Source organism: Oxyura jamaicensis, chromosome 20 (genome assembly GCF_011077185.1).
Source record: "Oxyura jamaicensis isolate SHBP4307 breed ruddy duck chromosome 20, BPBGC_Ojam_1.0, whole genome shotgun sequence".
NCBI classification, from domain to species: Eukaryota; Metazoa; Chordata; class Aves; order Anseriformes; family Anatidae; genus Oxyura; species Oxyura jamaicensis.
In genome coordinates this window covers 14,317,244-14,345,189 of record NC_048912.1, presented here as the reverse complement: position 1 = coordinate 14,345,189, position 27,946 = coordinate 14,317,244, and the positions used below count along the sequence as shown (strand labels likewise).

At 61.9% G+C, this 27,946-nt stretch overlaps 1 protein-coding gene across 4 annotated transcripts; it reads right to left on the bottom strand.

Annotated features, from left to right (window-relative positions):
• Nucleotides 1-9,356: 9,356 nt before the first annotated feature.
• On the bottom strand, nt 9,357-27,690 carry UCKL1 (uridine-cytidine kinase 1 like 1). Of its 4 annotated transcripts, none has more exons than XM_035343573.1 (15): nt 24,289-24,439; nt 21,595-21,788; nt 20,989-21,095; nt 20,659-20,829; nt 20,244-20,315; nt 19,068-19,257; nt 18,827-18,888; nt 14,330-14,349; nt 12,263-12,361; nt 11,790-11,883; nt 11,574-11,636; nt 11,154-11,276; nt 10,699-10,806; nt 10,338-10,494; nt 9,357-9,732 (listed from the first exon to the last, which is right to left on the bottom strand). In XM_035343573.1, the coding sequence occupies exons 1-15, from the start codon at nt 24,354-24,356 to the stop codon at nt 9,656-9,658; spliced, it is 1,605 nt and encodes a 534-aa protein (XP_035199464.1). In that variant the 5' UTR covers nt 24,357-24,439; the 3' UTR covers nt 9,357-9,655. The 4 variants fall into 4 exon arrangements, with proteins under 4 accessions (XP_035199464.1, XP_035199466.1, XP_035199465.1 ...); XM_035343575.1 differs by lacking the exon at nt 24,289-24,439 and adding an exon at nt 27,628-27,690 and having other exon boundaries at nt 9,586-9,732; XM_035343574.1 differs by lacking the exon at nt 14,330-14,349 and adding an exon at nt 17,606-17,622 and having other exon boundaries at nt 9,586-9,732; nt 24,289-24,440.
• Between the last annotated feature and the right edge of the window lie 256 nt (nt 27,691-27,946).

The window sequence follows — 27,946 nt, the reverse complement described above, 5'->3', positions numbered from 1 at the left end:
GGGGGGGGCACCCGAATCCCACTTGCTTTGTGCGCGGAGCCTCGTGCCTTCACTGAATCACCAAGAAACGCCAAAATTGTTGGTTCTTGCCTCTCCCTGAGGCTGGGCTGGGCGCAGCGAGGCTGCCTCGTGCCTCGGGACCCATCCTGTCGGCGCTGCCTGCGGCCATCCTGGCCCCTCGGCTGCCCCCGGGGCACCCCCAGGCCCCAACCACCTGCGGCTGCGGGAGCAGAGGGGCAGAGCCGGGCTCTGACAGCCCAGCTGCCCTCACTGCTGGAGCACCCGCAGCTCCGGCCATGCATGGGCAGCGAGGCTCTGCTGTTTTGGGGGGAGTTTCAGCAGTTTTGGGGCCGCTCTGCCCGTGGGGATTGATCCCGTGGCTCGAGCACGAGAGCTGAGGCTGCACGGCCAGCGGGGACCGGCGGCTGGGGTCATTCCTCACCGGCTCCCCGTGGCCAGCGCCGGGCGGGTAACGCACGGGGCCATTTTTCTTCCTGCCCGTTTGCTTTAGGATTAGTCACTTAATTGCAGGAAAGACAGCGAGTCCGTGAGTGCATCCTGCGCTCGTTTGTTGTATTTAGCAACTCAAGTTGGAAAATTAAAACACCGCCACCTGCTTTGCTGCTCCCCTCGTACATCACTGACATTCTCGGCCCTGAGCGGTGCCTGGGGACTCGTTACCGTCACCGGGAGGGATGGCGCTGTCTTCCTCTCGTCAGGAGTGCGGTGACAACGCTTTTAGGGACGCCAAATCTGCCCGTCAGCTCCGCTCGGTGGCTCGCAGCCGGCAGCGGGGGTCGGGGGGGGTCCCAATTAGGCGCTGTTGGCACCCGGCGCCGCCGGCGGGACGAGCACGGGGCCGTGAGCGGCAGCCCTGCCTCGCCCACCGGGACAGCGGCAGCATTAAAGCGTGGCCGAGCTTCCAGCAGCTTCTCCCAAGGCACGGGTGGGATGTGCTGAGCCTCTCCTGCCTGCTCCTGGCACCCGCTCTGCTCCGTCCCCATCCCCACTCGGCATTTTTGTCGGTGAGAACAACCCCGGCAACCCCGTTCCCCTCCCTGCCACGTGTCCCCCGATCGAGGGGCGGCTGCGGGGCCGGCGCTGCCCGTCCTGCTCTGGAGAAGGCGTCTCATGGGCTGACGAACCTGAGATTGACCCTCATCTTTCACCATTCTCAGGTTAGACAGTCCTCGAGGTGCCCCCCGCTTGGGCAGCCGCGGCCCCGCGCCTTGTCCCCCGCGCCTGCCCGGACCCTCCGAGCCTTTGGGGAACTGGGGAAAGAAAGCAGAGAAGTGGTCCCTTGGCTCTGCCCTGCCACAGCTCCCAGCCCCTGCAGGAATTGTCCCCTCCCCGAAGGTTTGTGTCCCCCACTGTGCTCCCCCAAATTTCCCTCCCCTGCACGCTGCGGGGCTGGCTCGTGGCGGTGCCCGGGCCCAGGGCCTGGCTCAGGGCTCGGGGACCGAAATCCCTGCTCATCCCCAGCCCCTGCAGCACACGGGCAGCGCCTTCGCATCCCCAGCTCGCTGCCCAAGGGTCCAATCCCGCAGGGAGCCGCGGCCCTGCGGGTTTTGCGGCTGCAAGGTGCAGGCAGGGGGGGGGGAGGATTGTGCCTGGCTGCAAGGGTGTCCGGGTGCAGGATTCGGCCCCGGGGTGTCGCACAGCGCGTGAGCCCAACGCCTCCAAAACTCGTGCGGGGTGTGGGGCGGCTCCGACCCCACAAATCCCCCCCCCCCCCATGCCGTGGGGGCTCCTGCGGGTGCTCGGGGGGCTTGCGCCGGGCACAGGCTGCGGGGCCGGCGCTGCCTTAGCTGCGTTTGTGAGCGCTCTGCCCCTGGGAGCCCCACGGACAGGAGGTTTTGCCTGCACCCCAAGAAGTCCTCTAGCACTTCATTAGCTCAAACTCGCCTTCGTGTTAATCGCCTTCCCTTGCTGCCGTTTCTTGGCCCATGCCCTCCCGAGGCAGGGAGCAGCAGCTTGCCTTGCTCTGCCGCGGCGGCAGCGCCCGAGGGAGCATCGGGAGCATCCAAGGGAGCTTCTGCAGGGCCCGCCCTGGGTCTCGCTGTTCCGCAACCCCAAATCTGCGTCCCAGCTCTGCGGAGATGCCCCGCAGGGTCCCCACCAGGTAACGGGGAGCTCTACTTCAGCTTCCTGATGCAACGAGCTGCTTCAAAGCGCTGCTCTGGGGAAGGGGGTCCTGGGCTGCCTTTTCTGGCAGCCTCACGAGAGAGTGGCTTGCCATGACCACGGCACAGCGGATGTCAAAAGTCCGACAATTAAAAAATGAGCTAGCTGCAAAATCAAAGGGAAGGATTTTTCAGGGCTAGGAAGCTGTCAGAAAAGGACTTACGGATCGAGTTCTGGTCCCTTTCTGGATTTCTTGCTCCCTTCTGGCCCCAACACGTTCCCGTGCTCTCCGGTATGGATTGGGCCAGCCGCAGCTCCAGCACCCCGCACGCCGGGACCCGCTATTGCGATGGCATGGCTCCGGGTTTGCCTGGGGTCAGGGGCAGGAAAACCTTTTGGGCAGCAGCTAAGGGGACCGCAGAGCCACAGCACAGCTTTAGCTTCTCAACGAACTCTATTTCAAACCCGTAATCAACGTTTTGGGGCTTTTCTAAGCTTTGGGTTTGGAGAAAAAAAAAAAAAAAAAAAAGAAAAAGCCAAATGGAATTAATTTCCAGCAGCAGGGTTCAGCTTGGGGAACGTGTGGGACAGAGCGACGACGGAGCGACAGAGCCCCCCCCAGCCTCCCCCATTGCAAGAAGGAGCCGAGCAGAAGCGCAGCGAGGAGTCCCAGGAAGGAGGAGGAATCCCCGCGGCAGGAGGCAGGAGAAGAAGGCGCGGGCAGCGCTGCCTTACCTGCCGGACCGCGGCTCCCGGCCCCTCCGCGCACGCTCTCCCCCCCCCGGCCGCCCCCACGCCGGCTTTTATGGCCCTCCTCGTCGCTCGGAGGAGTTGAGCCGGGCTACGGCGAATTGCCACACTTTCTGCTGGCTTCCTGTTTGTTCATCGCGAGCGTCTGTGGTAAAATTTCCATTACACACTGGACAGACGGGGTGGCAAAGAGAAGTGAAGAAAAAAAAAAAAGGCAGCCCCTGTGTTTCGGTGGTTCTCTCGACTCGCCCGAAAACGAGAGAGCACGCAGCCGCTGCCAGCGAGGAGCGCGGGGGGATGCCCGGGGGTCCCCGGCCGTGGCAGCTGCTGAGCATCCTCCGGAGCTGCTCCGTGTTCCCCTCCCTAGCCCTGGGGGCACAGAGGGGCCTCGTTCAACAAGCAGAGGACCTTCATTTCCATCCCCACCACCAAAAAATTGTGTTTCCTAATTGCCAGCTCTCTGAAGGGAGCCAGAGCACGAGGGGGGGCTTTGTTCTGACCGAGGGCTGCGGCACATGCCCGCATCCCCTCCGCCAGCAGCTCCTCCACAGGGCCAAAACAGGAGCGAGGAGCAGCTCCTGCCTGTCGCGGCTTTCCGAGTGCAGATACGAAGGAGAGAGAGTTATTTTTCTCTGTTGTTACTCGCAGGCAGGCCCAGAAGAGGTGCTGTGGCTGGAGAACCTAGCGCCTGCGGGTGGAAAGGAAAGGAGAAGGTGGAAAAACCTCCTGCCATGCAAATACTGGTGCCAGCCAAAGATCCCCAGCCGCGAAGCAGCAGCCCTTGGCCAGCGGGGCACAGTGTGGTTCCCGCGGAGCCGCAGCACCGTGTTCATGCTGGGGACATTTCACTGCGGGCAGCTGTGGCCCTGTCACCTCTGCAAATGATGCCCCTCGGCTCTGATAGCTCCGGGTCTGCTCCAGCCCGTATCTCTCCCTTGCCCCAGCCCGGGCAGCTCAGGGGCAGCGGGGTTGCAGCCATTGGTGTGGCTCAGCGAGCGGCTTGGAAAGGCCGTGCTGCTCAGACCTCCCTTCTTATCGCAGCGATTGTTGGCACAAGAAAGGATAGGTGGGCATTCACATGTTGTTTTTTTTTTTTTTTGCTTTTTCTTCCCGTTCATAAAAAAGCAGAGGAGGAAAGCTCCAGGTCCAAGATTTCTTCCTCTGCCCTGGATGCGTGCAGTTTAACACCCACGCTTTTTCTCCAAGCGGAGCCCTGGCTGTGGCTTTGGTGCGATGCACCCCAAGGACCCGGGGCGCAGGGGGGGTGCCCTTGGCTGCTGCCCCCAGGAACCCCACGGCCGCAGCCTGCAGGGATGGGGGCTCCGTGCTAAACCCACCCTCCCGGCACGGCTTGTGGTGCTGCAGGGGAAAATAACCGTCAGCTGAACAAACCGGCTCTCTCAATAGCTACCTGCCTTCCTGGCTACAGTTTTCAAGCCCTAAGACTCTGCTAGTTACCGGTAACATAAAAATGTAATTTCTCTGTGATTAATATTAAAACAGTTGTAGTTGAAGGCAGATGCAACGGCTCCATTTTGCAAATATATTGCTGGGCACCGGGAAATGAAGCAGGAGCTGAAAATGTCCTGACACGTTTTGGGGATGCTGTGCTGCGTTTCAAGGCACGTTGGAATTTTACTGGCTAACGAACCCCATAAAACACTGCAGGACAAAGCTTAGAAGAAAAAAAAAGCCAGATTAGCTCGGACCGGCTGCCAAAAGCTACCACATGCATGTGTGCAGGGCTTCGGGGCAGCCTTTAACCAAACCCTGCACCTCCCAGACCGCTGTGGCCAATGTCACGGCCATGCCGAAAATGGTGATGAATTTGTACAGCCCTCCTCTGAGCGGGGGTGGGAAACTCGCTGTGGGGATCGCGAAGGAGTCCCAAAACAAGGAGAAGCTTCCCAAAATGCAGCACCTTAAAATCCCAAAGCTTGTGTCATGGACACTGGGGGGGGGGGGACTCCAGGCTTTGCTTATGCTTCGGATCATTTTACTGCACTCTTGCCCAGCTCTTTTTCTTCTTGCTGCAATTATTCATTTTTGGGGGGCCAGTGGGGCCAAATGCATCTTCAGCGTATGTTTGTTGATGTTGAATAAAGTCTTTCAGATGCCTTTGATTGTTATAAATGTCTCTGCGGCGAGTGAACATGACCAAGGGCTGCTGTCAGCGGCAGGCAGCGTGAATTCAGCTTTAGGGGTCACTGAAAAGTTCCCAACGATTCTCTGCGTCGGCACCAGCTAAAGGTGCTCCTGCATAATGCATCTCCTACCTCGTCTGATCGCTGTGCTCAGACATTCCTCACACAACAGCTTCAAAATGCACCGCTTTTTCCACCGCCGTTTTGATGCTGACGTCTGAAAAAAACGCCTCTGTGAGCAGAGCGGTGTTTTTAATGCAGGCGCTACCAGGGGCTGTTCGCGACAAATGTCCTCATTTGGAATACACAGAAATGGAGTTTTTTTTTTCACAGTTTGTGGGGCTCTGCCCTGCTCCTGGATGAGGTTCGAGGCCCGGAGCCCCGGCACGCTGCTGGACCCCAGGGCCGGGCAGGAGCCAGGCGATGAGCTGCTGGGTTTTTGGACGAGTGGCAGGGGGAGTTCAGCCCAGAAGCGCTGCCTCTTTCTGTACAAATAGGAAACCAACGGGTAGACAGCTCGAAAGGAAAATTAGGCGTCTGTTTTGACCTGAGAGAGCACTGCCGGCTTTCCAGCCCCACCAAGCCCACAAATGGGGCAGTAGCGGAGATGCCTCAGCCCAAGGCTGGCAGCCGTGAAGCATTTCCACCTCTTTCAGAAAAACCCAGGCCTGCCTGCTGCAGAAAGAGGAAAATATAACCTGAAAGTTCTCCTTGCAGGCGCTGCTGCCTCAAATGAGTGCTTTCTCTTTGATGGTCAAGCAGACCATTTTTTTTTTTTTTTTATTGTTCTCCGGTTTTGTGTGGTTGTTCTTTTTTTTTTTTTTTTTTCTTTTCTTTTAACCGCTCTGGTCTATTTTTAGTGCCGAGGGGATAGCGTTGAAGAGCCTCTGCTGCTGGTCATGTCGCCTGTCGTTTGGGTTGCTCCCGGAGCAGGGCCGGAAGCCAAAGCAGCCCCTTGGGGCTCTGCGCGGGGTCTGCAGGCGCTGCAGGGGGCTGGGGTCCACAGCGGGGTGGGATCCAGTGCTGGGGGGCTGCCCAAGCACCTTGAGATAGCAGGAGGCGGCAATAAACCAAATTCCTTTGGGAGGTTTGTTGGCTGCTCGAATTAGCACATGGAAGAGCTGGAAGTGTGGCATCGTTGTGATGTGTAAAGAGAAAAAAAGTGGTTTTTTTTTTTTTTCTTTTGCCTTTTCTCCAGTACCTCCATGCTTCAGGAGGAGGCCAAGGGGCTGTGGCTGTCCTGCAAAGCGTCCCCCCCTGTGCTGGGTAACAGAGGCAGCAAGATGGAGCCGGAGCCGTGCATGAGCACAGCCCTCGCCTGTCGCCCTCGGGGCCTGGGGAACACTTGGCCATGGCAGCTGGACACCACACCACATTGCTCCCAAAAGCACAAACCGGCACGTTTAATCTTTCTTCCACTAGAAAAAGAGTGGTGTGACCTTCGCAGCGCTTTTTGGGCTGTCGAGGAGGGCAGCGCTGCTGAGGGCTGCAGCAGCAGTGCGGGCAGCACCAGCCACCCCAGTGAGGTGCAGCCTCGTGGCTGGGGCTGTCTAAAGAAGCGTTAGATCAGTATCTTGGAAAAAGAAAAAAAAAAAAAAAAAGTGGTTTTGTTCTTGCTCTCGCTGCCCAGGTCCACGAGCGGCCATCACGGCCGCCCTGGTGAACGCGCATGCCCGCCGGCCGGGCGGACAGAAAGGCAGAAGTGGGGAGGGGAGCAGTCCGCCGCCCACGCAGTGTTTCCGAGGCGGTGTGTTTGCCGCCGGCAGTTTGTCACAAACAGAAGAAAACCAAACTCAAAGTGCTGGCAATGGCGAGGCGAGGAGAAGGGGCCCGGCGGCCTCGCCAGATGGCGGCTGTGGGCGGCTGAGGGGATCCAAGATGGTGCCGCAACCTGGTGGCGAGGGCGATGGGGCTGCCAGGCATCGAGGCCTCCCGCCATGGTGGTTGTTTTTTTTTTTTTTGCTAAATTCACCATTGCCACCACAAGCAGGGCAGGGGGAAGGCGGGCAGGGACGGGGAGGGAAGGCGCCATGTTCTCAAGAGGCAGGAGCAGTCTGCCCAAAGGGGAAGCGGTGGCATGGGTGCGCCGCCAGTTTGCGGAGGTGAAAGGCAGATCTCTGGTGGCAAAACACAGGTTTACGGCGCTAAATGTGGGTGTGCTGAGGAAAAACGTGGATCTAGTGAGGAAAAACACAGATCGGGTGAGGAAAAATATGGATCTGCTGAGGACAAATGCAGATGTGCAGAGCAAAATGAGGGATGTACTGCAATAAAAGCAGGGGCTGCCCAAGGTGCAGAGGTCTCCAGGACCTTAGGTCTGTGTGATCCCCGTGGCCATGGCTGTGGGACAGGGTGTGGGTGCTCTCCCTGAGGCCATAGGGCGCCATGCCGTGCTCTGCTGTGCTGTTTTGGGTGTGCCAGCGGCCGTCCATGGGCGCTGGGGCTGCCTGGGTGCGTGGGTGGCACGCAGCAGCCTGGAAGTGCTGCAAAACAAGATGTGGCAGCCTGAGGCTCTGGTGATGCCTCCTCCCCTCCACCCCAGGTTTGTTTTCTCCTCCCATGGTGGAACGTCCTCGAGGTGCTGGGCTTCCTGAGGTCACGGGCCGGACCATTGGTACAGGAAGCCCTTTGATGCTCCCCGTGGTGGGTCACAGCCCCACTGCACCCAGTTCTTCTCCAGTCACGCAGCTCACGGGCTGCTTCCTGCGTGCTGCTCACCGGGGGCTGTGATGAGAGACCCAGAGCCACAGCACCCGTGAGGTGTTGAGGCAGTTGGGATGAAAGATGTTTGCTTTGCTTCCCACCTGGGAATTGTCGTGGGTTTTTCACCCCCGTGATGGACTCTGGGAACAGACCCTGCTCAGGACCCACACAGGGCCTTGCAGCCCTCAAGGAGGCCAAGGGCAATGCTCAAAGCTCTGCTGGAGCTTTGTGCATGAAGAATGACGGGGCATTCATTCATGGGGTTGCACATGGTGTGGCAAGCAGACACTGGGCTCCTCCAGCACTGCCCTGCGCAGCCTGGAGGCAGGATTGCTGCTGCAGGCACGCTCCTCCGTGCGCCTCGTGAAGCTGTAGTCCCTTGTCCCACACCTCGTGCCATCGCTCACCTGGTGCCCCAGCCCAAAAGCCCTCTGTCTGCCTATCCTCCTGTGACTGTGCTTATGAGCTCTCCTTCCACCTACGCAAAAAGCTATTTTTAGCAGGCACTAATCAAGTGTCAGGGCTGGCTCTGAGCGTGGCTTTCAAGAAGAGGGCTCATGCTTTCACTGAGTGCTTGCAGGAACTTGGGCGTGTGCTTTCTTTTAAATTTAGTTGAGAATTTATACAACGTGCCACAGAGCAGTGGCAGTTATTTTGGGCTCCTCACACCTGAGCCCACACTGAGCTGGCACCAGGAGGCTCTGTTTCAGCAGATCATCCCCCTCCTGGTCCCATTGCCCTGGCTGCCTGCCTTGCCCTAGCCCTGAGGGGCCAGCTCCGAGCTGGGGTGCCCAGATGAGGGGTTGGGTGGCTCCTCTTGGCCCCTTTACCTCCAGCACAAGGATGTCGCACTGGTACTTTGAATCAGGCAGGAAGGGAAAATACTCTGCGCTCAGCCACAAGGGTCACAGCCTGCTCTGACTAAATCCACCTCCCGGGGCTGGCTGTCTCCCTTCCGCTGAGGTTACTCTGGCCTGCTAACAGCTTCCTGGAGACCGTTACGAGACCCACGCCACACCGCATCTCGAGCAGCTCCGATGCAGCAAGAGCAGCCTAGTGCTTGCGTGAGCTGTGTTTCAGTTTAGCTGCTGAACTGAAACAAGGGCTTGGTGCTTTTTAAGCTGAAGCGTGACGTGATCCAAGCTGAACTTCAGCTTCCTTGCAGAAAGGAGGAACAGCCGTTCCTCTGGTACCAGCCTTTCACCTGGATCTGGAGCACAGGATTTCTTCCTTGGAGCAAAGTAGCAAGAGGGAGCTGGGGAATGGGGGTGGTGGGTTCTCCTCCTGCCCCAGCCCTGATTCAGGAGGAAGGCCTTGGTTTGAGGGGGTTATCCTGCCCTTGCAGCAAGGCCACTAAGTGCTCTCTGTCCCCACCAGCTCTGAGGAGGCTTAGAGCAAGCAGGACAGAGGACGTGCTCCACAGGGGTGTAAGGACATCAGCGCTTACTGAAGGGATGCAATCAGCAGCCACCTGCAAATAGCACAGGCAAAAGACAGAGCTGCAAGAACCTCTCCATGGCTTCAGGGTCAGCGTCCCTCAGCAGCATCCACCACCACTTGCAGCATCTCCTCTCCCAGGGTCCTGAAGTGTTACAACTTCTTGTCAACCCCGGGCTGTGACAAGCAATGGCTCCATTCAAGAAAACCAGAGAAAAAATTTATTATTTTTCTTTATAAAATATCTCCAATAAGTTATATAGGCAAATATTTAAATTAAAATAAATTAACTCCACTCTATGCTGGGACACGCGACTGTCCACAAAGTCAAACTAGGATTTGTGTTTCTTTGAAAAAATATGCCCTAAATCTCCAATGTAAGATTTGAAAAAAATATCTATGCTTGGTGAGGAGAAAGGAGAAATTTTTGCAATGGACAGAAGGGATTAAGGTGCGGTGCTGAAGCTGCCTGTCACCAGAGGCACCTCCACATCCAGCTAAGTGCTAAGAGCATCTTCATCATCACTCCAGTCAGGAGGAGCGTCCGTCCCGAAGTACCGATCGCCAAAGTTCCCTGTGGGGAGAAGGGGAAAGACTGCAACCACGGCGCAGCACTGCAGGAGCCTTGGACCAACCCCTCCAAGCTGCTGGCCGCACAGCAGGCGGGGAAACATAAGCAGGTTTATCCGACAGCTTGAATGGCACTAAAATTTGTGTAGCAGCAAAACTGGAGCAGCCTGGAGGCTGTTTTAGCACCCCAGAGGCTGTTTTAGCACGCTGTGGCAGGGTTGTTTCCTGGCACAGCAGAGGTGAGGACAGAAGAACACGGTGAGCTTGTTCAGGACAAGCTCGTTTCAGGCAGCAGCTTAGGAAATGAGGTAGGCACAGGTCTGCCCCGGCTGCCCCAGCCCCACTTCTCCATCTCGGGCTGGATGAAGCTCGTGGCACGTGGAACAGCTCCCGCTGCTCACGAGGCTACGGCTGCCTGACAGTGCTCAGCGTGCACCTCGATCCCACCACCCGCACGGCAGCAGGACCTGGGAGAGGCCCTCAATAAAACAAGGCCAGACTAAAGCAAGGCTAAGCTGCTGGTGGCAACCAGGGCTTCACCTCTTTGGGGAGGGGGCCAGAAACACCGAAAATTCCTCTGAAACTGCTCATTTCTACCCAGGTACTCACCAATGCCAGGGATTATCCGGAAAAGGTCATTCACCTTCTTGTCCACAGCTGTGGTGATGATCTTCACCCGGGGGAAAGCGTAGGCGACCGAGTGGACACCCATCTCTGCCATAAGCAGGGAGAGGAGGAAGATCTTGTCTTCTGGGACATCGTGATCCTAGAGAGAGGCACAGAGAGAGCACGGAGGTGTGTGGGATGAGGAGCCAGGGTCAAGGTGCTTACAGAGTCACTCCAGCTCTCTTTTGCAGGGATGGACCAGCTTCAGTGCAAGGCCCCTCAGCGGGGCTGCGGCTGGCTTTTTGAACATTGTTTGGGGGCAAAGCCCACCTCCGGCCCCGCACCCGCCTGATATCCCCCGTACCAGCAGCACCCGCACTGCCATCATGGCTGCTGCGCCTGTGGAGACCGTGCAGTCCATCAGGATGACGTGGTCTTCGCTGATGTCCTTCGGCAGCCGCAGGTAGTGGAGCTGGGCAGGGGGGAGAGAGAGACGAGATCAGCTCAGGGGCTGCAGGCTTCATGCAGGGGTCTCTCCCGATGTTCAGAATGGAGCAAACGCAGCAACCCCAGCCCTTCTTTTAGGGGAGGGGAGGATCCTTCCTGCCTCTCCACCCCCGGAGCTGCCAGCTTTGGGCCAGTGCTAGTGCAGCACGTGGACAGCACACCAGCCCCTGGTGCATAAACGTGCTGGCAAAGCCCTCTTGGGCAGCTTTCAAAGCGCTCGCTTCCTAAGCACTCGCCCCCCACCCAGGTCGACACCCGGATCCCTGAAGAGCTCTCAGAAAATGCCCGAGCCGCCCCCTGCGCGCGCCTTACCTCCGGCTCGCCCGTGTTGCAGTTGGTCTGGATGAGAATGGTCCCGATGCGCACGTCCTTGCACACAGCTCGCAGCGCCGGCTCCATCGTCTCGCCCGCCCGCAGGATGGACACCCCGGTGATCTGCAGTACGGGGAAGGCAAACGAGAAGGCACGACGCTGAAGGTACACACGGTGTGCCGTTGGGCCTCAGAACCGGGGACCTCTCACGGGTAACCCCAAAGCACTGCCGCAGAGGGCTGTGCTGCTCCTGGATCGGGCTGCCTCCCACAACGGTACCGTACTCGTGGCAGCAGGCACCGACCCCAGAGCTGATGGAAGCCCTGAGAGGCCAGGGCTGCCCTTGCCCTGCAGGCAGAGGGCTTTCAGCGTAGCCCCGCCGGGCAGTTTGAGTTCACAGTACCTCTTGCTTCCACTTACTTGCTTCCCGCTGTATGTCCTCCCTTCGTAGTCCTGTCCCTGAGGGGTCTGGACTGTGCAACTCTACAAAAAAAAACACATGAGAAGTGTTCCCACAGGCACTGCCACGGCTCTCAGAGCAGCTCTGGTGCCAGGGGGACAGCCACGGGCTGGTCTGGCCCCTTGGAAAGCGCGGCTGGACCAGACATCGTCACCCAGGTACAGCCCTGAACCCACCTGGAAAGGGAGAAACGAGAGCGCGTGCTCAATCAGCAGCCGCATCAGCCTCTTGGAGTAGAAAATGAACTCGTCCCTGCTGGTCTCCTTGTTTCTGGAGGGGAAGGAGAAGCAGTGTAAGCTGGGGACCAAAATGTGTTCCCCCCCCCAGCACATCAGGGGAGGCCCCTGCCCCAGCTGGCCGTCGGCTTCTTGTTTGCACGGGACCCTCAGGCTGAGTTTGAAGGCATTTTAAGGTAAAAAGTTTTAAAGTAAAAAGCAGAAAAATCGCTGGCAAGATGATGGAGCAGCCAGCGAGGGCTTCTGAGAGCACCCCCAGCAATGCTTCTGCAGCCAGGACCCCCTCCCAGCTCCCCTGTCCCATGTCCCCAAGCCCCGGGGCAGGGCAGAGGTTGAGCTCCGGGGGTTGGGGAGCCCAAACGGAGCCAAGCCCACCCCAGCCGAGCCCCATCCCGGCCCAGGGGGGGCTTTACCTGATGATGGTGTGCATGCCCCTCACCTGAGGGGTGCTCTTCAGCACGCTGAGGGTCTGCGGAAGAGGGTGGCACTGGTGGGCAGAGGCCAGGGCGGCCCTGAAAACCAAGCACACGGTCAGAAGGGCTCTGGGCGAGGCTGCCCGAGGGCTGGTGCACAGCACACGGCCGGAGCCATCCTCCCAGATGTCATCTGTCCTGCAAATGCACACCGAGGCCATCCGGCCGAGCCGAACGAGCGGCCAGCCCTGCCCGGGACCCCGCGGTGGCGGAGGGTCCCGCTCCCGCTGAAGGGGCAGGGGGTGGGTGCTCAGAGCTTCCAAAGAAAACAAAATCCAAACGTCCTCCTGCTGGGGAGCCGGACCCGGCGGTGGATCCTCGACTCACGGGGTGAGGAGGAGCCATCGCCGCCGTCTCAGCCCCACCAAACGAGCACCGGACACGGGGTGCGGGCCAGGTGAGCCCCGCGGGGCCGTGCCGCAGCGCCGGCCGCACCGGGAGCTGCCGAGCGTATCCGGCCCGCTAAGGGCTGCTCGGGCTTGATACCGAATTGGGAACAGCTTCAAGGCTCTGCCGCCGCCGCGTGTGACTCACGTCCACGTAACTAATAGGGCCGGGAGCTATTCTCGGATCAAGGGAAGACCATTCACGGGGAAGCGCACAATGGAGCCCCGTTAGTCACCTCTCGGTTTGAGAGCGGCAGTAACGAGCTGAAGGTCACAGCCACTGGGCTTCCAGGAGGCCGGGCAGGAGGGGCAAGCGACTTTGTCTGGGAGGAGGGCTGGGGTCACAAAGCCACACGTCACACCACAAACGTGCCAGCGGCCGGTCAGAGAGATGTCGGGGAGGAGGAGAAGAGAGCAGAACAGACAAAAAGCACCGGGTGATTAAGATTTCCGACCAAGCAGAAACCCGGATTAATTGCGCGCACACAGAGGCACACAAGCGGAGAAGAAGGCAGAGAAGATGACTGGGCAGGAATGGAGGAGGGCAAGGCTCGATGGCTTGAGGCCTCCATCCACAGAGCCATCTCCCGCTCGGTGCCAAACGAGACATTCCCAAGGCCTGGGGGAACTTAAGGGCTCCTTCTTGCTTTTGGCAGCCAAGAGCCCCCACGCGGGGAACGCTCCTGAGAGCTGGGGCAGCTCGCGGACCACCGCGGAGCACACGGGGCAGGCTGTGCTCCCTCCGTGGGTCTGGAGAGCCCGGCTGGGGGGGCTCCCGGCCCAGCACGCTGCCTCGAGCCCCCCCTGCCCCTCTGGGACCAGCAGCCCTCAAGGCCCCGCAGCAGCCGTCAGCAAAGCGAGCTCACTCCGTTAGTCCCCAAAATTCAGGTTAGCTGCTCTCAGAGAGACACCCTCGCCGGGACCGCGCTGCCAGCAGCACCGTGCCAGCTCTGCCCCCTCCTTCCTCCTGCAGGACCCAGCCCAGGGACGGGTCCTGGGGACACGGCCACCACCCAGCCCTGCTGGACCCCCTCCTGGCCCCAAAAACACTGACCCACGCGGCCTGAGCCACCGATGCAAGGGGCGAGCGCCGTCTTTGGCAGGCGCTACTGCCTGCTTTCGGGGTGGAGGGCAGAGATCAGCCCCCCGGCACAGCACCCGCACCCTCCTCTCCCAGCCCCAGCGGGGTTTGCTGGGCTGGAAACTGCTGTCCCCAAACCCGGAGCGGCTCCAGGTACCGGGGTCACAGCCACCAGCACCGCCCGCGCTGGGGCACGAGTCCAAGGAAACGCCGTCAGCGGCTTCTCACCGAGCCTCCGGCACCATCCTGCGACACCCGCGCGGGGCTGGTGCTCAGGAGGTCTGCCTGCAACCCTGATCCCTGGGGTGCTGCTTAGTGGCAGGGCTCATTTATGGGGTTAGGAAAAAAAAAAAAACCCTCAGGACCACTCCCCCGTGGCCCCGGTTTGGCCCGTGAAGCCCCCAGCGAAGCGGGACCCTGCGTGCAGCCCGGAGACCCCCGCCCGGGTTAGTGACACGGCTCACGCTGCGCAGCCCTCGCCCCGCTCCCCGCTGTTAGTGGCACACCCAGAACCCTGCCGTCGGCGTTTTGGCTCCTCACATATCCCAGCGCAGCTTCCTCTGGTCACCGGGTGGGAGGGACGTTCGGGGAGACAAGACGGGAAACACCAGAGGTTTAAGGGGAGAGGGACAAACACGACATGGAACAAAGGAGAAAGCACCGGCATTAGTCAAAAGGGGGGGGGGGGGGGGGAAAGCCCTAAGTGATCTCTGGGAGCTGCCCAGTGCCCGGACCGGCACCAAACAGCCTCCAACGCCCCTTCCTCGGTGGTCGACTCCTGTCATCGCCGCTCTCAACGCCCCGGCTGGGCAGATACAGCTCCAAGTGATACGGCCCTGCCCCACGCCACCACCCCGGTGTCACCGCGGGGACTGCCACATCCCTGTCCCAGCCGGTCCCGCGGCTCCTGGAGCTGCTGGGCGATGCCTCCAGGGCTCCTGGAACGGCTGCACTCGAGCGCAGGAGCTTCAAACCAAGCCTCGTGCCGCCCGCCCCGCTCCTGGCACGCTGCGGGGGGCTCTGCCCCAGCCTTGGAGAGACCGGAGAGCCGAGAGCAGCCCTCAAACGCCCACCACCAGCAGCTGGAAGACCTTCGGGACCCTCACCCGGACCTGCCATCCTTGCAGAAGGGTTTGTGGGCAGGGGGCCGGGGGTCTCAGCCCTGCCGGGGGGGGGGGGGGGGGGGGGGGGGGGCGGGCCCCCCCCCCCCCCCCCCCCCGCCGGCGGGGGGGGCCCCCCCCCCCCCCCCCCCCCCCCCGTCGGGGCAGGACGGCGACGGAAAATTCAGACAGGCAGCCCATGAGCACGTCAAGAAAACGTCTCGCTTTGGAAACTTCTTTCTTTTTTTTCCCCCCCTTCAAACAAAAGGTTTGAAGGTAAAAAAAAAAAAAAAAAAAATAGAAAAGAAAAGAAGAAGAGAAAGAGAGAAAGGGGGCGACCATCGCTCAGGAAGGCTTCAGGGAACATCGGCTCTTTGTCGAGCACGCTCTCAAACAGGAAGCAGACAAGAGACATCCAGCTACAAAGGAGCTGATGCAGTCAAGGCATTTCAAACACGGACAGCAGCTGGCTTTCACGGCTGACATTTCAAACAAGGGCTATTAAAACTGCACCACGGGCTGATATTTAAAGACACAATTGGCAAAGGGCACGCCGAGCTGATCGAGACCTGGAGCGGAAGAAGGATCGATTGGCGAGGGAAAGGCAGCTGAGGAGCGCGGCGGCTCCGAGCGCCGGGTTTGTTGCGAACTTGGTGGGCAAGGAGGGACAGAAAACAGGCTGAGGGACACACGGGTCCCGCGGCCGCTGCTGGGCACGAGGAGAAACAGCCGGGCGTGGGTGGGAAGGGAGCACGTGGAGGTAATCACGCCTCCTGCACGGCCGTGGTGAAACGTGAGGGAAGCTAGATGGGAGGCACCCCAACCGCAGAGCCACCGAGAGCCGGCCCGCTCCCTGCGGGGACGCACGGGGAGGTGGAGGTGCTCCTGGCAGCCAGCAGTGGCCGAGGAAGGCCTGCGGGCTGGGGAGCAGCACCATCCTCTTCATCTCCTCAGAATTCACTCGTTTCGTGGAGCCCTAGGATGGTTTGGGCTGGCAGGGCCCTTAGAGCCCACCCAGCTCCTGCCCCTGCCATGGGCACGACCCCTCCCGGCACCCCCAGCTCCTCCGGGCAGCCTGGGCCGGGGCCTCGCCGCCCTCAGAGGGAAGGATTCGACCTGCTGGGGTCAGGGAGAGGCACCCCCTGCCCGCCCAGCCACCCTCAGGACCAGGACAGCACCTCGAGCTGGGGCCAGGTCGGAGCATCCAGCTTTTATCCCACCGGCCACAAAGCCCTGGCTGCGTCCCCACGGCCACCAAAGGGCGGCGGCATCGCAACGACAAGCGTGTGGTAAATTATTTGTGATAAATCATTTATCACAAGCGTGACATTTGGACGAAGCCATTCAGGACAGGGAATCGTTTTCCACGGCACCCCAAGCGCGTGGAGCCCGTCCCTAAATCCACCTCGCTCCCCTTGCCTGCAGGAGCTGCACCGGCTTCAAAAGCACCGGGACGCCGGGAGCAGAAACTTCAATTTCACAGGAAATTTTTTCCAGACCCTCCGGCAAAGGCATAAATGGAAACCAGGAGCCTTAAACGGGGCATTGACATTTCTGTGTGGTTACACAGAGGTCAGAGCTCCCCTTCCAACTCTGCTGTCGTTACACTACCCACATCGCCTCCACGTGTCGCTGAATACTTGGTTTATGGGGTGCACTAAAAGTTCAAGGATCACCCCTGCTGAGCGCCAGCTTGGTTAAAGAGGAAAATCACTGGAGAGAAAGGAAATCCTGTACATATACACACCTACAGACGGGCAGATAGACACGCACAGCCCGCTCTCTGATGCCATCCCTGCGAGTTTTCAAGTAACGCTTCTCCCCGTCCTACAGAGCAACTTCCCACCTGAGGCTCCAGGCACCCAAGGAAGCTTTTGTAGGGAACGGCGGGAGACGGCAGGCTCCGTGGTGTTAAAGAAGCAAACAAGAGATGGAATAAAACATCCCCTCGCTTAGTCCAGGAAATAAATGGCTTCGGCAGAAGTAAAGCGGAGAGCCTTCTCCTGTTCATCTCGGGTATTTTAAAAGCTTTTTGTACGCCGCGTGTAAACCTTGGGGTTCCTCGTGCCGAGCGTCTCCGTAAAAAGATGGAGATGTAAATGGAAACCCGCTGCAGAGCCGCGCGCCCTCCGCGTCCTACAGAAACAGCCGTGAATTTCGCTGGCTGCCTAATGGAAGTAAGAGCGCCAGTCCCACCTGGATCCAGACGCTGAAGAGGCCACGTAAATCGCTTTATAGCCTACAGCATCCACCTGCCGATACCGGGAGACGAGCAGTCCTGCTGGATTACGGCCCAGCTGGCCGCCTGGCCCCCCGGTGAGGGGTGCGGCAGGCTCGGAGCCCGCGCCCGGTGACGACTTGGGGCTGTCACCTCCCTCCCGTGGCTTCGTTCCCAGGGCTGGGGAGGGAGAGCGGCTCTAAAGCTTCTTGTCTTAGAGGAGGAAGGGAAATTAGAGCAAAACCCGGGGCGCGGAGGCCCCCTTCCTGCAGGGCCCCAGCCACGGACCTGCCCTGCCCCGTTTTCTCGGGCCGCGGCACAAACGCGTCCCCGAGGACCGGCCCCGTCCCTGCTGGTCCCAGAGGCGGGGGCCGGTGGCCTTTTGCCATGCGTTTCGTGAGCTGTCGGTCTCGCCAGCGGGTCGGGGTGAGGCCAAGCGGTGCCTGGCATTGGAAATGCCTCGGGCTGCACAGACAGGACAGAGTTAGGGGCTCTTACCTGACACTGAGTTCACGCTGCGGCAGCAACACAAAGACACAACGCAACCGGTATTAAGCATTGTCAACACCACGGTCGTTTCAAGACAAAAGAAAAGGAAAAATAGGAATTTTTTTCCTGCATTCCCACGTAGCTTTTTCTTTCCCCCTTCTTCCCCTCCCCAGATAAACGTAAGCCCCCCCCAGCCAACCCCTCGCCTGCAGTGCTCTGGGCAGGAGCTGCTGGACCTGCTGGCTACGGAGCTCTCCCTGCCGCGGCTCGGGGGCTGGAAGAAAACTTCCATTCCCCCTCAACCTGCTGCCAGCGACGATGGCAGGGCTCTGGGCTTTGCTCCTGTGCCCCAGGAGCAGGGTTTAGCAAGAAAGCAGCTTCCCGAGCTGCCAGAGTCGAGCCCTGCAGGGAGCGGGGTGTCCCCAGGGGAACCTTCCACCGCGGTTTTGTGCCGTGCACCAGAGGCTGCGCAGCTCCTGCGGGAACCGAGCCCTTGGTTTTCGGGTGCATCCATCCCCAGGCTGTGCTGCTTCCATTCCACCTCCCGGAGCATCGCCCCGAGCATCTTCACAGCTTGAACGTGAAAGCTACAAAGCAGCCCAGCACCGTGGGGTGGGAGGGGGCTGCGCTGCCCAGGGAACGGCAACGCGCAGCAGCAGGCTTTGACGGGAGGGTCAAACGGCCTCAACCCCCTGGTCAGGACTGGCCCAGGACACGGAAAGGATGACTTGCTAAAGCCAGTGATGGGGAAGGGCATGGCTCAGGCTGGCAGCGAAACAGGACAAGAGTTTGGGTTTTGCCACCCACGGGATGCGCCCAGCGAGTGGGAAACCGGGCTGTGGATTGGAAGGAGTGCAGCAGTGGCTGCAAGGGGCCAAGAGGAGAAGCCAGAGCCTGAGAGCAGGAGTGCTGCAGGGCTCGGCACGGTGCTGGATGCAGGAGGGCGCATCCCTCGGGTCACGAGGATGGCTGCTTTGTCCGTGGACGACTTGCTGTCCCGGGGAGATGGAGGCTGCTGCAGGACCGCAGCATGCAGAGAGGGTTTGTGCTCACCAGAGCACCGGGACGAGGCAGACTCCTCCGGCCTGGAGGAGCAGGGCTTGGAGGAGTTGATGGGCACAGCCCTGGAGCACGGAGGGAAGCCAGCCCATTCCCACCTCGGCACCCAGCTCCCCGCTGCGCACCGAGGGTCCCCCCAGCACTCCCGCACGGGCAGCAGGCAGCTCTTACCTCTTCCAGCTGGCTGTGGACGTGCTGAACGATCAGGTCGATGGCCACCGTGTTTCCACTCCCTGAAGCAGAAGCAGAACAGAGAAGGCCTGGTGAGGTCCCCAGTGCCAACCATGCCTCAAACAAGCTTCTTCTTTGCCATGGGACAGCCACCCTCCTGTCCTCGCCCGCCGGTGGCAGAGCTGGGGCACGGGGACGGCGTCTCCCGGGTCCCGCTCAGGACCCAGGCACGTGGCAGTACCTCGGGGCACGACGATGTCGGCCAGGCGCATGGTGGGCTGGATGTACTGGTCGAAGGCGGGCTTGACAAACTTGTTGTACTGCTTGATGACGCCCTCGATGTCACGGCCGCGCTCGCTGATGTCCCTGCGCAGGCGGCGCACCAAGCGGATGTCCGAGTCCGTGTCGACGAATATTTTCAGGTCCAGGAGCTGGAACGAGAGGGGAGAGAAGAAATCCCACTGGGCTGAGCACGTAACGGGAGCTGACCTCCAGCAGGCACAGCCAGGAGGCTGAGCCCAAGGCACCGCACGGCTCTGACTGAGCTGGGCTCTGCCCTGCACGGCTCCGGGCTGCAGCGAGTGCTGCCAGTGCAGACAGTGCCACCTGCCCCCAAGGAGCTGTCCTGCTCCAGAGCATGTCTCTAAGCACCCCCGGCGCTTTGGCGGGACGGTATTTAAGAGTGAGGAGGAGATGGGAGGACATAGAACCAACGGGTTAACCCGGGAGCTGTGGCTTGCCGCTGCTGGAAGGGAGCCAGGCACAGCGGGTCAGCTCTGGGGCTGGGATCCGTGACACTGCCCCGAGCCTCCAGAGACAGAGCCGAGGGATATTTGGAGAAAATGCTCCTCGGGGATTTATGCAGCTGTCCACTGGAGGTCATCGTTGCTCCAGGAAAGCGCAGCGCAAACGCTCACTTGGCAGGGAAGGAGACTTCCTAGACCGAGCTTGGCTAAGCTTGTGCGTGGCTCGCTCCCTCCTATAGCATTTTTCACGGATCCAAACACTTCCCAGGAATGCCTGAAGCGCTGGCTGAGTCCACGCTGGGAACACAAGCCTTTGCGGAGCAGAAGCTCAAGCCAGCTTTGCTTCTGGCTGTGCAAGCTGAGACGTGCGGCGCGGAGGGGTGCTATTTCTGGTCGTATTTACGCGCCGGCGCTGCCAGGGACCAGGTCACCACTTGGCTCCGCGTTCCTGGACACGAACGGCAGAGACCAAGGCCTCTGCTTAAACCCCGGGGCTCTTCCCCTGCTGCCACCGGAGCCCAGGCCCGTTTCTCCTGCTGGGCTCACCTGGATGAGAAGGCCGCCTCCGTGCTGCTGAGCCTCAGGAGGCTGAGCATGAGGGAGGACAGGAGCCCCCCAGCAGCGCACGGAGCGCTGGGACTGCCCGCCACGTGCTGCGATACACGACTCACCTTCAGGAGCTCCTTGTCCGCGAACGCCATGATGCCTTCAAAAATAATCACGTTGGCGCCGTACAGGGTTTTCTGCGGAGGCGGAATTGATGCGGTTCGAGTTCAGAGATACCCCGACCCAGAAAACAAACAACAACCAGAAGAACGAGCAGCTCCTTCTCTATTTCCCGGGCTTTGGGGTGAGTAGGGGGTACCCAAAAGGCTGCTGGGGGGGTTCCGCACATGACACGGGCAGGACCCCTGCAGCCTTCCTCTTCCACACAACCCCGCTGCCCTTGCAACGTGCCAGCTTCTGCCAGTAGGCTGTAGGGACCCACGGGGACGCGCAGCGGGGTGGAGGGGTACCAAGAGCACCCTGCTCTCGCCCTGGCAGCCCCCCCGCACCCCGTCTCACGCCCCCCTCGGTGTCCCATACCCATTCCTTCTTCCGGCTGTGGGTGGTGAAGTCGTAGATGGGGATCTTCACGCTCTTGCCTTGCTTCAGCTTCTTCAGGGTGGCGATGATGAGGTCGAAGTCGAAGGCGTCGGGGTGGTCGAAGTTGAAGTCGTTGCTGGCCGCCTGCTCCTGCTGCTGCTTGGTCAATACCTGTCCCCAGAGACGAGGTCAGGGCGCGTGGCCGTCCCCTCCAGCAGCCTTTGCTCCTCCTGCCCCAAACGCCCCGGGGCCAGGGGAAGCAGGAGGCTGCCGCTGAACCCACGCCGCGTTTCCCCGTCCAGGGGGGGGTCAACGCCACGGCAGCCTCACCTTGTAGAAGGAGTCCATGGAGAGCAGCACCACCCAGGGGACGTCGAGAGCCTCGATGATCATGGTGGCCACCGTGGTCTTCCCAGAGGCGCTGCCTCCTCCCAGGCCTGCCAGAGAGAAGGGGAGGAAGCCACCGAAGCCACGACCTGCCTTGGGACCCCCAGGAAGGGCCCAGGGGCTGCTCTGATGCACCGAGTTGGGGGCACATCAAAAGCGGGAGGCGGGTAGGTGCTAGGAGAGGTTATCCCTGAAACGCCCGACGTGCTGTGACTGCCAGCAACGTGCATCGTCCACGTGACGCTTGTGTAACAAGGGGAGAGCTGGCACGAGAGCCAGCCGAGGCTAAATCCCCGGGATCTCGTGACAGCTCAGGCAACAAGTACGGGAGCTGTGAGAACAGCCGGGAGGGGCTGCGGTCTGCCCAGCTCTGATCCATCCCCCCCCACCTGCAAGCTCCCGGAATAACCGCGAGGACTCTCCCCGAGGCTGAGCAGCTCAGGACGGAGCCAGCCTCCAGTTTCTGAGCCGGTCGCAGGAGCGTGGGGGAAGCAGGAACCCCCCGTGGGTCTCCAGGAGGGCAGCACAGAGGCAGCTGCCTCTGCCTACCTATGACGAAGGCCTCCTTGGACTGCGTGCCGTGCTCGTTGTACCAGGGCGGCCGGCCCGCCGTGTAGATGGTCCTCTTGCTGGTCCGCAGCAGGGGCGGCTCCGACTTGCACTGGCTCGTGGTCCGCTTACGGGGGGGCTTGGAGGACCCCACCGCCGGGTACAGACGGTCCAAGGACTCGGCGCTGCTGTTGCTGGGGATGGGAACAGGGAGCAGGGGGTTAAATAAAACACCGCGAGCTCTCCAAACGTTACAGAGGGCAGCGAGGTGTCCCGAAGGGCCAGGCACCTTTCTGAGGGACAGAGGCCAAACACAAGCTAGGGATCAGCCAGTTTCTGCCACGCACCCCTCCTCCTCTCCTCGCTTCGAGCCCTCCAGCCTCACCCCAGCTCCCACCCTTTAGGGCTGAGCCCCCTCGGAACCAGCCTGCGAGCTCGCCAAAGCCAGGTCGGGGCTGCAGGGAGGAAAACCCTTCCTGGGGCTGCAGGGCTCAAAACCCTTCCTGGGGCTCCAGAGCTGTTCGTGCCTGCTGTGCCACGTGGGCAGGGCAGGGCCGGAGCCCTGGGGCTGGTGTAAAAGCCTCTCCCCGATCTGTCCTCCCCGCAGCGAGGAGGGCTGGGAGCAGGGGGAGCCCGGAGGCTCTGCGCTTGGCAGCGGGACGCGGCGGCCGCCGGGCGATAAAGCGGCGGCCGGCCAGGAGATAAGCTGCAGCCGCACCGGGAGGATGATTCCCACCCGCTGCGGCTCCCCTGGGGCACCAAGTTCTGCACAAGCCAGGCTGTGCCGGAGGACGGATCCCGGCTGGGAAATGGAGATTTTGCCACCCCCCCCCCGGCACGACCGCGAGGCGCCTCAAGGAATCACCAGGTGGGGATAAAATGGGGATAAAGAGAGCCCCGGCACCAAACAGCCAGAAGGGCCTAAACCGCAGGGCTTTACAGGGTTCTTTATGCTTGGTTTTAAGCCGTTTTGGTACGAACCCCGCCTCTCCCGCAGCCCTTTGTAGAATAATTCTAGATAATGACCAAAATCTGAGACCGGCCATCTGTGCGCAAAGCCGCCCGGCGTGCCGCCGGCACCTCGCGGGGGGGCCGGCCGTGGCGTGGCCGTGTGCGATCCTCCTGCCACCAGACGCCGCCGCTGGTGCATCAACAAAATCGTTTGGGCTCGCTAAAAGCAGAGGTGACAAAGGCACAGCTGTTCTCCAGAAAATCAAACCGCTCCCTTCATCCGCATCCCTGCCCCTCGCCCGGAACCCCGGGTGCTCGCGGGCCGTGCCGCAGCGATGCCGTGGGGGCTGCTTCCCTCTCCCGTTTTCCTCCGGGGCTGCGGGCGTTTCAGGGACACGAGGAGCCGGCTCCTGTCCCGTCCCCCCTTGGTGTAACGCAGCACCATGATCACGAAGCCAGGCACAGCCACTGAATTGATCCAGCCTCCGATGAGGATTCTGGTTTTCGGAGCGGCAAGGCTGGGCTCTGCAAGGCCTCCAGCTCGGATCGACGTAGCTCAGCTCCCGGCGGTGACAGGGAGGCTCTGCCCCCAGGGCTTCGGCCGTGCCCGGAATTCCAGGCTGCAGCCAGGGCCGACGCTCGGTTTTCTTCTCCCCGAGGTGCCCGCAGTGCACCCAGGCTGCTGGCACCGAGGGTGCAAGCAGCGGATCCGTCCTCCCCTCGCCCTCCCTGACGCAAGGAGCGCTTTCATCCCGTTCCTGGTGCTCGCCTTCTTCTTCCCCAAGCACCTCTGGACCTTTACACACATTGCGTTCCGCCTCTTGAACCGCTGTCCCCCCTGATTTATCTCAGATAAACGTGGCTTCGTGTGCGTGTGTGACTGTTCTGGACTCCTGCAAAGGTCACAATTCTTCTCCTGATGCCAACTTCACGCTTCGTCCTCGCCCCGCAGCTCCCGGGGCTGCCTTTGCCCGGGGCTCTCCCCTCTGGAGGCCCAGGAGCCCCCCGGCCACCTCTCGGCTCCCCCGTTTCCCTGCTGGGTTCTTCCTTTGCTTCGCGCAGCTCCCTGCGGCAGGGCCAAAGCCCGCTCTCTGCACCTACCGACGAAGGAAGTGCCTGGAGCAAGGCGACTATTTATAGCCAGGGCTCCTGGGCCGCTTCGTGCGCCCTGCGGCGAGCCCGGCCAGACCTCGCCGGGAAGGCTGGAGCGGAGCACAGCCCTCGTCCTCGTCCTCTGCAGCCCCGCCGTGCGAGGAGAGCACGTCCCCGTGCCACAACAAGGCAGGTACAGACAGAAACCTCTCCTGGGCTCGGGAGCCCCCTCCCGCAGTGCCTTTTTGGGGGCAGCCCCCCCCCGGTCTCCCCCAGGTTTGGGGACATTTCCCTTCCTCGCTGCGCGTGAATCCTCCCCAGCGTCACCGGCGCTGCTTTGCCAGAAGCCCACCTGGGGCAGAGACCCCCCCTCCCGTGCCCACCGCTGCAGCCAGAGGGGAAAAACCCCAAAGCTGACCTTGCCACGGCGCAGGAGAGCTCCTCCTTGGTCCCATGCCCTGCGGACACGGCGCCAAATCCTCCCCCCGAGCCCCCCCCCCGGGGAAGCCGATCTTTCCCCCAGCTGCCGCCCGTGATTTCGCAGCCCCCCCTCAGCCAGGTCAACCCCAGGAAAATTTTTAAAAAAAAAGAAAAAAACAAAAGAAAGAAAACCCCAAAGCCACCCCAAAAAGGGGCAGAGGAGGAGCTCACCTGCCTTCGGGCCCCAGGGCCCAGCAGCCCGATATGCGGACGCTGGCGTAAGCCGGGGGGCTGCTCATGGCCGTGACCCTCGCGGGGAGAATTTTGGCTCGGAGGCTTTGGGACGAGCCATGCAGGGAGAGCCCCCACGCACCGGGGGGGGGGTCACCGACCCCAGCAGGACCCCGGGGGGGGCGGAGGGGGGTTCACGGGGCCGGATCTCTGCAGCAGGAGAGGCGGTGTTCTGCTGGGAGCCGCGGGGCGGTCAGCGTGCATAAGAGGATAGCTTAACCCAGCGATTACGTTCATTACCTGATATTAATAGCACTGGCTTGATTAAAGAAAAAGCGGGGGGGGGGGGGGGCAAGGGGGGCGGGGGGACACCCCCCCGAACCCCCCCGGCGGCGGACAAACGACGGTGGTTTGGGTCCGGGGCTCCTTCAGCGGCTTCTGACCCCCGGCGCGCGGCTCCGGGGGCAGCGGCAGCTCGGTGAGCGTGCGGCCGGCGGCGGTGGGGGGCACCGGGGGGGCACCGGGATGGAGCTGGCACCCCACGGGGCACCAAAGGGGCTGTACAAGGCTCGGTGTCACGCGCGCTGGGGCTGCTTTGTCACCCTCCTGTAGCCCCCAGGTAGGGGCCGGCCGGATCCGACCCCCCCTTGGCGGTGCCCGGCTGCAGGGGGGGGGAGGGAGCTGCCCCTCGCCGTCCTCGTGAGCTCGGCAGCCCCGGGAGTAAACAAGCCCTCGAAACTCAACACCGAGGGAGGCTAAGAATAACGCCGCCACTGCCCCCCTCGTGTGTCCCCCCCCTCCTTGTCTCCAGCCCGCGGGTTTGTTTTCCTGCGGCGCCTGAGAAATCGCCCGCGAAGTCGCGGCCGCCTCCGTGCCCAGCACGCGGTGGGAGCAGGAGTGTTCTGGGGCATCGAGCAGGGGAAGGCCCGGAGCTGGGCAGGACCTTTCCTCCGGCCCTAAAGCACCGGGGACACGCTCCGGAGGTGCTGGGGACGCCGGCATCCGCGTGTCCTGTGCTCGGCAGTGGCACCGAGCTCCCCCGCCGGCAACGGGACCGCCGCGGGAGAGCACGACACCAAACCACGTCTCAGCCGCTGCCCCCTGGCCCTGCCACGCTGAGCTGCCCCCAAGGAGCAGGATTTGACCCGGGGGAGTGAGAGGTGACCCGGCCCCGGCTGCTGCCCCCAACGAAGCCAATTAAACCGCCAACGATCCCAGGGGCCTTTCCCCTCCGAGCTCCCCTTTCTCTGGAAAAGCGCTTTCAGGAGTTTAAAACCAAAATCCACTTCCGCAGCGATTTCTGATCTTTCTCCAGAAGAAGAAGAAGAAAAAAAAAAGGGGGACCAGAAATCGGAACCGGAGCAACTCCTTGCCCATGTGTCATTGTTCCTTATCGCACTGGTGCCTTTTTTTCCTGCCTTTGTTTAAAACCTCCGAGCGGCGGCACCGATGCTCCCAGCGGCTCACTCGACGTCCCAGCCGAGCTCCCAGGTAGGACGGGAATTACCCGCGATGACTTTTTTAATCCCAGCAGCAAACCAAATCCCCCGGGGCTCGGCGTCTGACGGCGCTGGCACGGCGAGGGCGCTGCGGGCTGGGCCCTGGGTGTGCTCCTTCGCTTCCTGGTTCCTGAGCTCTCACGCAGGGCGAACATTTTCGGACTTTTTTTCTCCCTTCTGGAAGTTTTTTAAGCGCAAATCCAGTCTGTGATCGCAGGGCTGGGGGAGCTGGGCTTAAAATCACGAGACAAAGCGAGGCGGTGACGGTGGATGAAGGTGTCCTGGGGCGGCCACTTCAGCTCCCTTCATCCCCCCGAGGAACGGAAGGCTGAAGGAAATGCTCAGCCTAAAAACCAAACGCCTTAAATAAAAGAGCAGGCACAAGCCCGTCCAAATGCACAAAGGCTGCTGCGGGGGGGCTCAGACGAGGACGTTTGAGACGAGGACGTTCTCCACGAGAGGCGGCGCAGACCTCGGGACCTTGCCTCTCCCGGGGTGCTGGGACGAAGCAGAGCCACAGGCGGCTCTTCCCCTGGTGCTCACCGCAACCCAAGCGTCGCCCTCGATCCCTGGGAGAGCTCAGGGGGTGCCCAAGCCCAAGACAAGCGGCGCCCGCAGGAGGATGGATCGGCTCTGGTGCCACCCCTGGGAGCAGTCTGCTGGCATGGGATGCCTCCGAAGCTCCTTGGGATTTGGGGAAGGGCCACGGCAAAGCACGATGACTGAGATGGGTCCAATCCTTCCCACGGGAGCTGTGCCGGCCGCGGGGCATCGCTACAGCCCCGCGCACAGCAAGGACGCTCGCCTGCACCCCGCGGGGCCGCGCTGCCCCAGGACCCCCTTGTCTGAGCGCTGAGAGGGGCTGGATGCCACCTGCCTGCCAGGCTGGGGAGCAAACCTCTTACAGGGAGCAAAGAAAGGCTTCGGGAAGCCCAGAGTGCCAGGAACAGAGGTGGCAGCGTGGAGATGGAGGCAGCTGGGGGGACGGAGGCAGCCCCACCTCACCCCACGTCTCGCACGGGGATGGAGTCAGGCCCCCGCGCTTCACGAAGGACCTCGGTTGCTCTGTGGGGCAGGGGGAACACCTTCCTCTTCCAATCCCATTAGCTCGCCACTATTTATACCCAGTGCAGGCGGCTCCGCCGCAGCCCGGCGGTCAGTGCCCGTGGCTTACACAACCCCGCGGCGCCCTGTGCCCCACATCCCACCCCATCCATCCCACCCCATCCATCCCATCCTGTCCTGTTCCATCCCACCCCATCCATCCCACCCCATCCATCCCACCCCATCCCACCCCGTCCCACCCCGTCCCCCAGCAGGGCACCGCCACCACCTCCGTGTTCAGCCCCACACCCGGGCAGCCACTCGTACCCCAACACACGCCGACCCCTCGCTCTTCCCCAGCCACGGGACCGGGACCAGCCGTAGCGATGCCGGGAGAAGCCCCCCCAATATTTTGGACCCCCCCTCCCCAAAATCAGGGACCCCGCAGGACGTCGGGCTCCGCACCCTCACCCCGGGCTGGGAGCACCGCATGCCGCGGGCAGCTCCCGCACGCTGCCGAAGCCACGACCCCCCCCACAGCCTCTCGACACCCCCGGGACGAGAACCGAGCCCCGGGAGCCCTGTTTAGGGCCGGACCCCCCCCCTCACTCCCCACCCCCCCCCACCCCCTCCCCCCCGGTGCCCGGTTCCCCGGCGCTGCTCTGCCCCGGGAGGCCCCGGCGGGGCTGGGGCGGCCTCGGCCGGGCTCCGGCTCCGCTCCCCGTCGCCCCCAGCCCCGCTGAAGCCCCCCGGTAGCCCCCCCACAACCCCGGTGCCGGCCGCCCCCCCCCGGTACCTGCCGTCCGGTGCCGCCGGGGCCCCCTCGGCCGCCGGGGCCGCGGCCATGGCGCTGCCGGGGAGAGGCAGGGCCGGGAGCGGGGCCGAGGCCGGGGCCGGGCGGGGCGGAGCTGCCGCGGGGCTCCCCGGGACTTGTAGTGCGGGGGGCTTCGGGGCATCGGGGGGGGGGGCTTCGGGGGTTGCTGAGGGGCTCCCGTGGGTGCTGAAGGCACGGGTGGGGGCTTGCTGTGGGGTCTGGGAGTTCCCGGGTGGGCTCCGTGGGGGTGCGGAGGGGAACAAGTGGGTGCTGAGGGGCATGGGGGTGCTGAGGGGTTCCG

What these genes read in the sequence shown, in the direction of transcription:
- UCKL1 (XM_035343573.1), bottom strand. Translation starts at nt 24,356, where the DNA reads ATGAGCAGCCCCCCGGCTTACGCCAGCGTCCGCATATCGGGCTGCTGG. An exon ending in TCTCGTTTCTCCCTTTCCAG is followed by an intron (nt 11,637 to 11,789) that starts GTGGGTTCAGGG and finishes TTTTTTTTGTAG; the next exon opens with AGTTGCACAGTCCAGACCCC. An exon ending in CCGGATAATCCCTGGCATTG is followed by an intron (nt 9,733 to 10,337) that starts GTGAGTACCTGG and finishes TTCTCCCCACAG; the next exon opens with GGAACTTTGGCGATCGGTAC.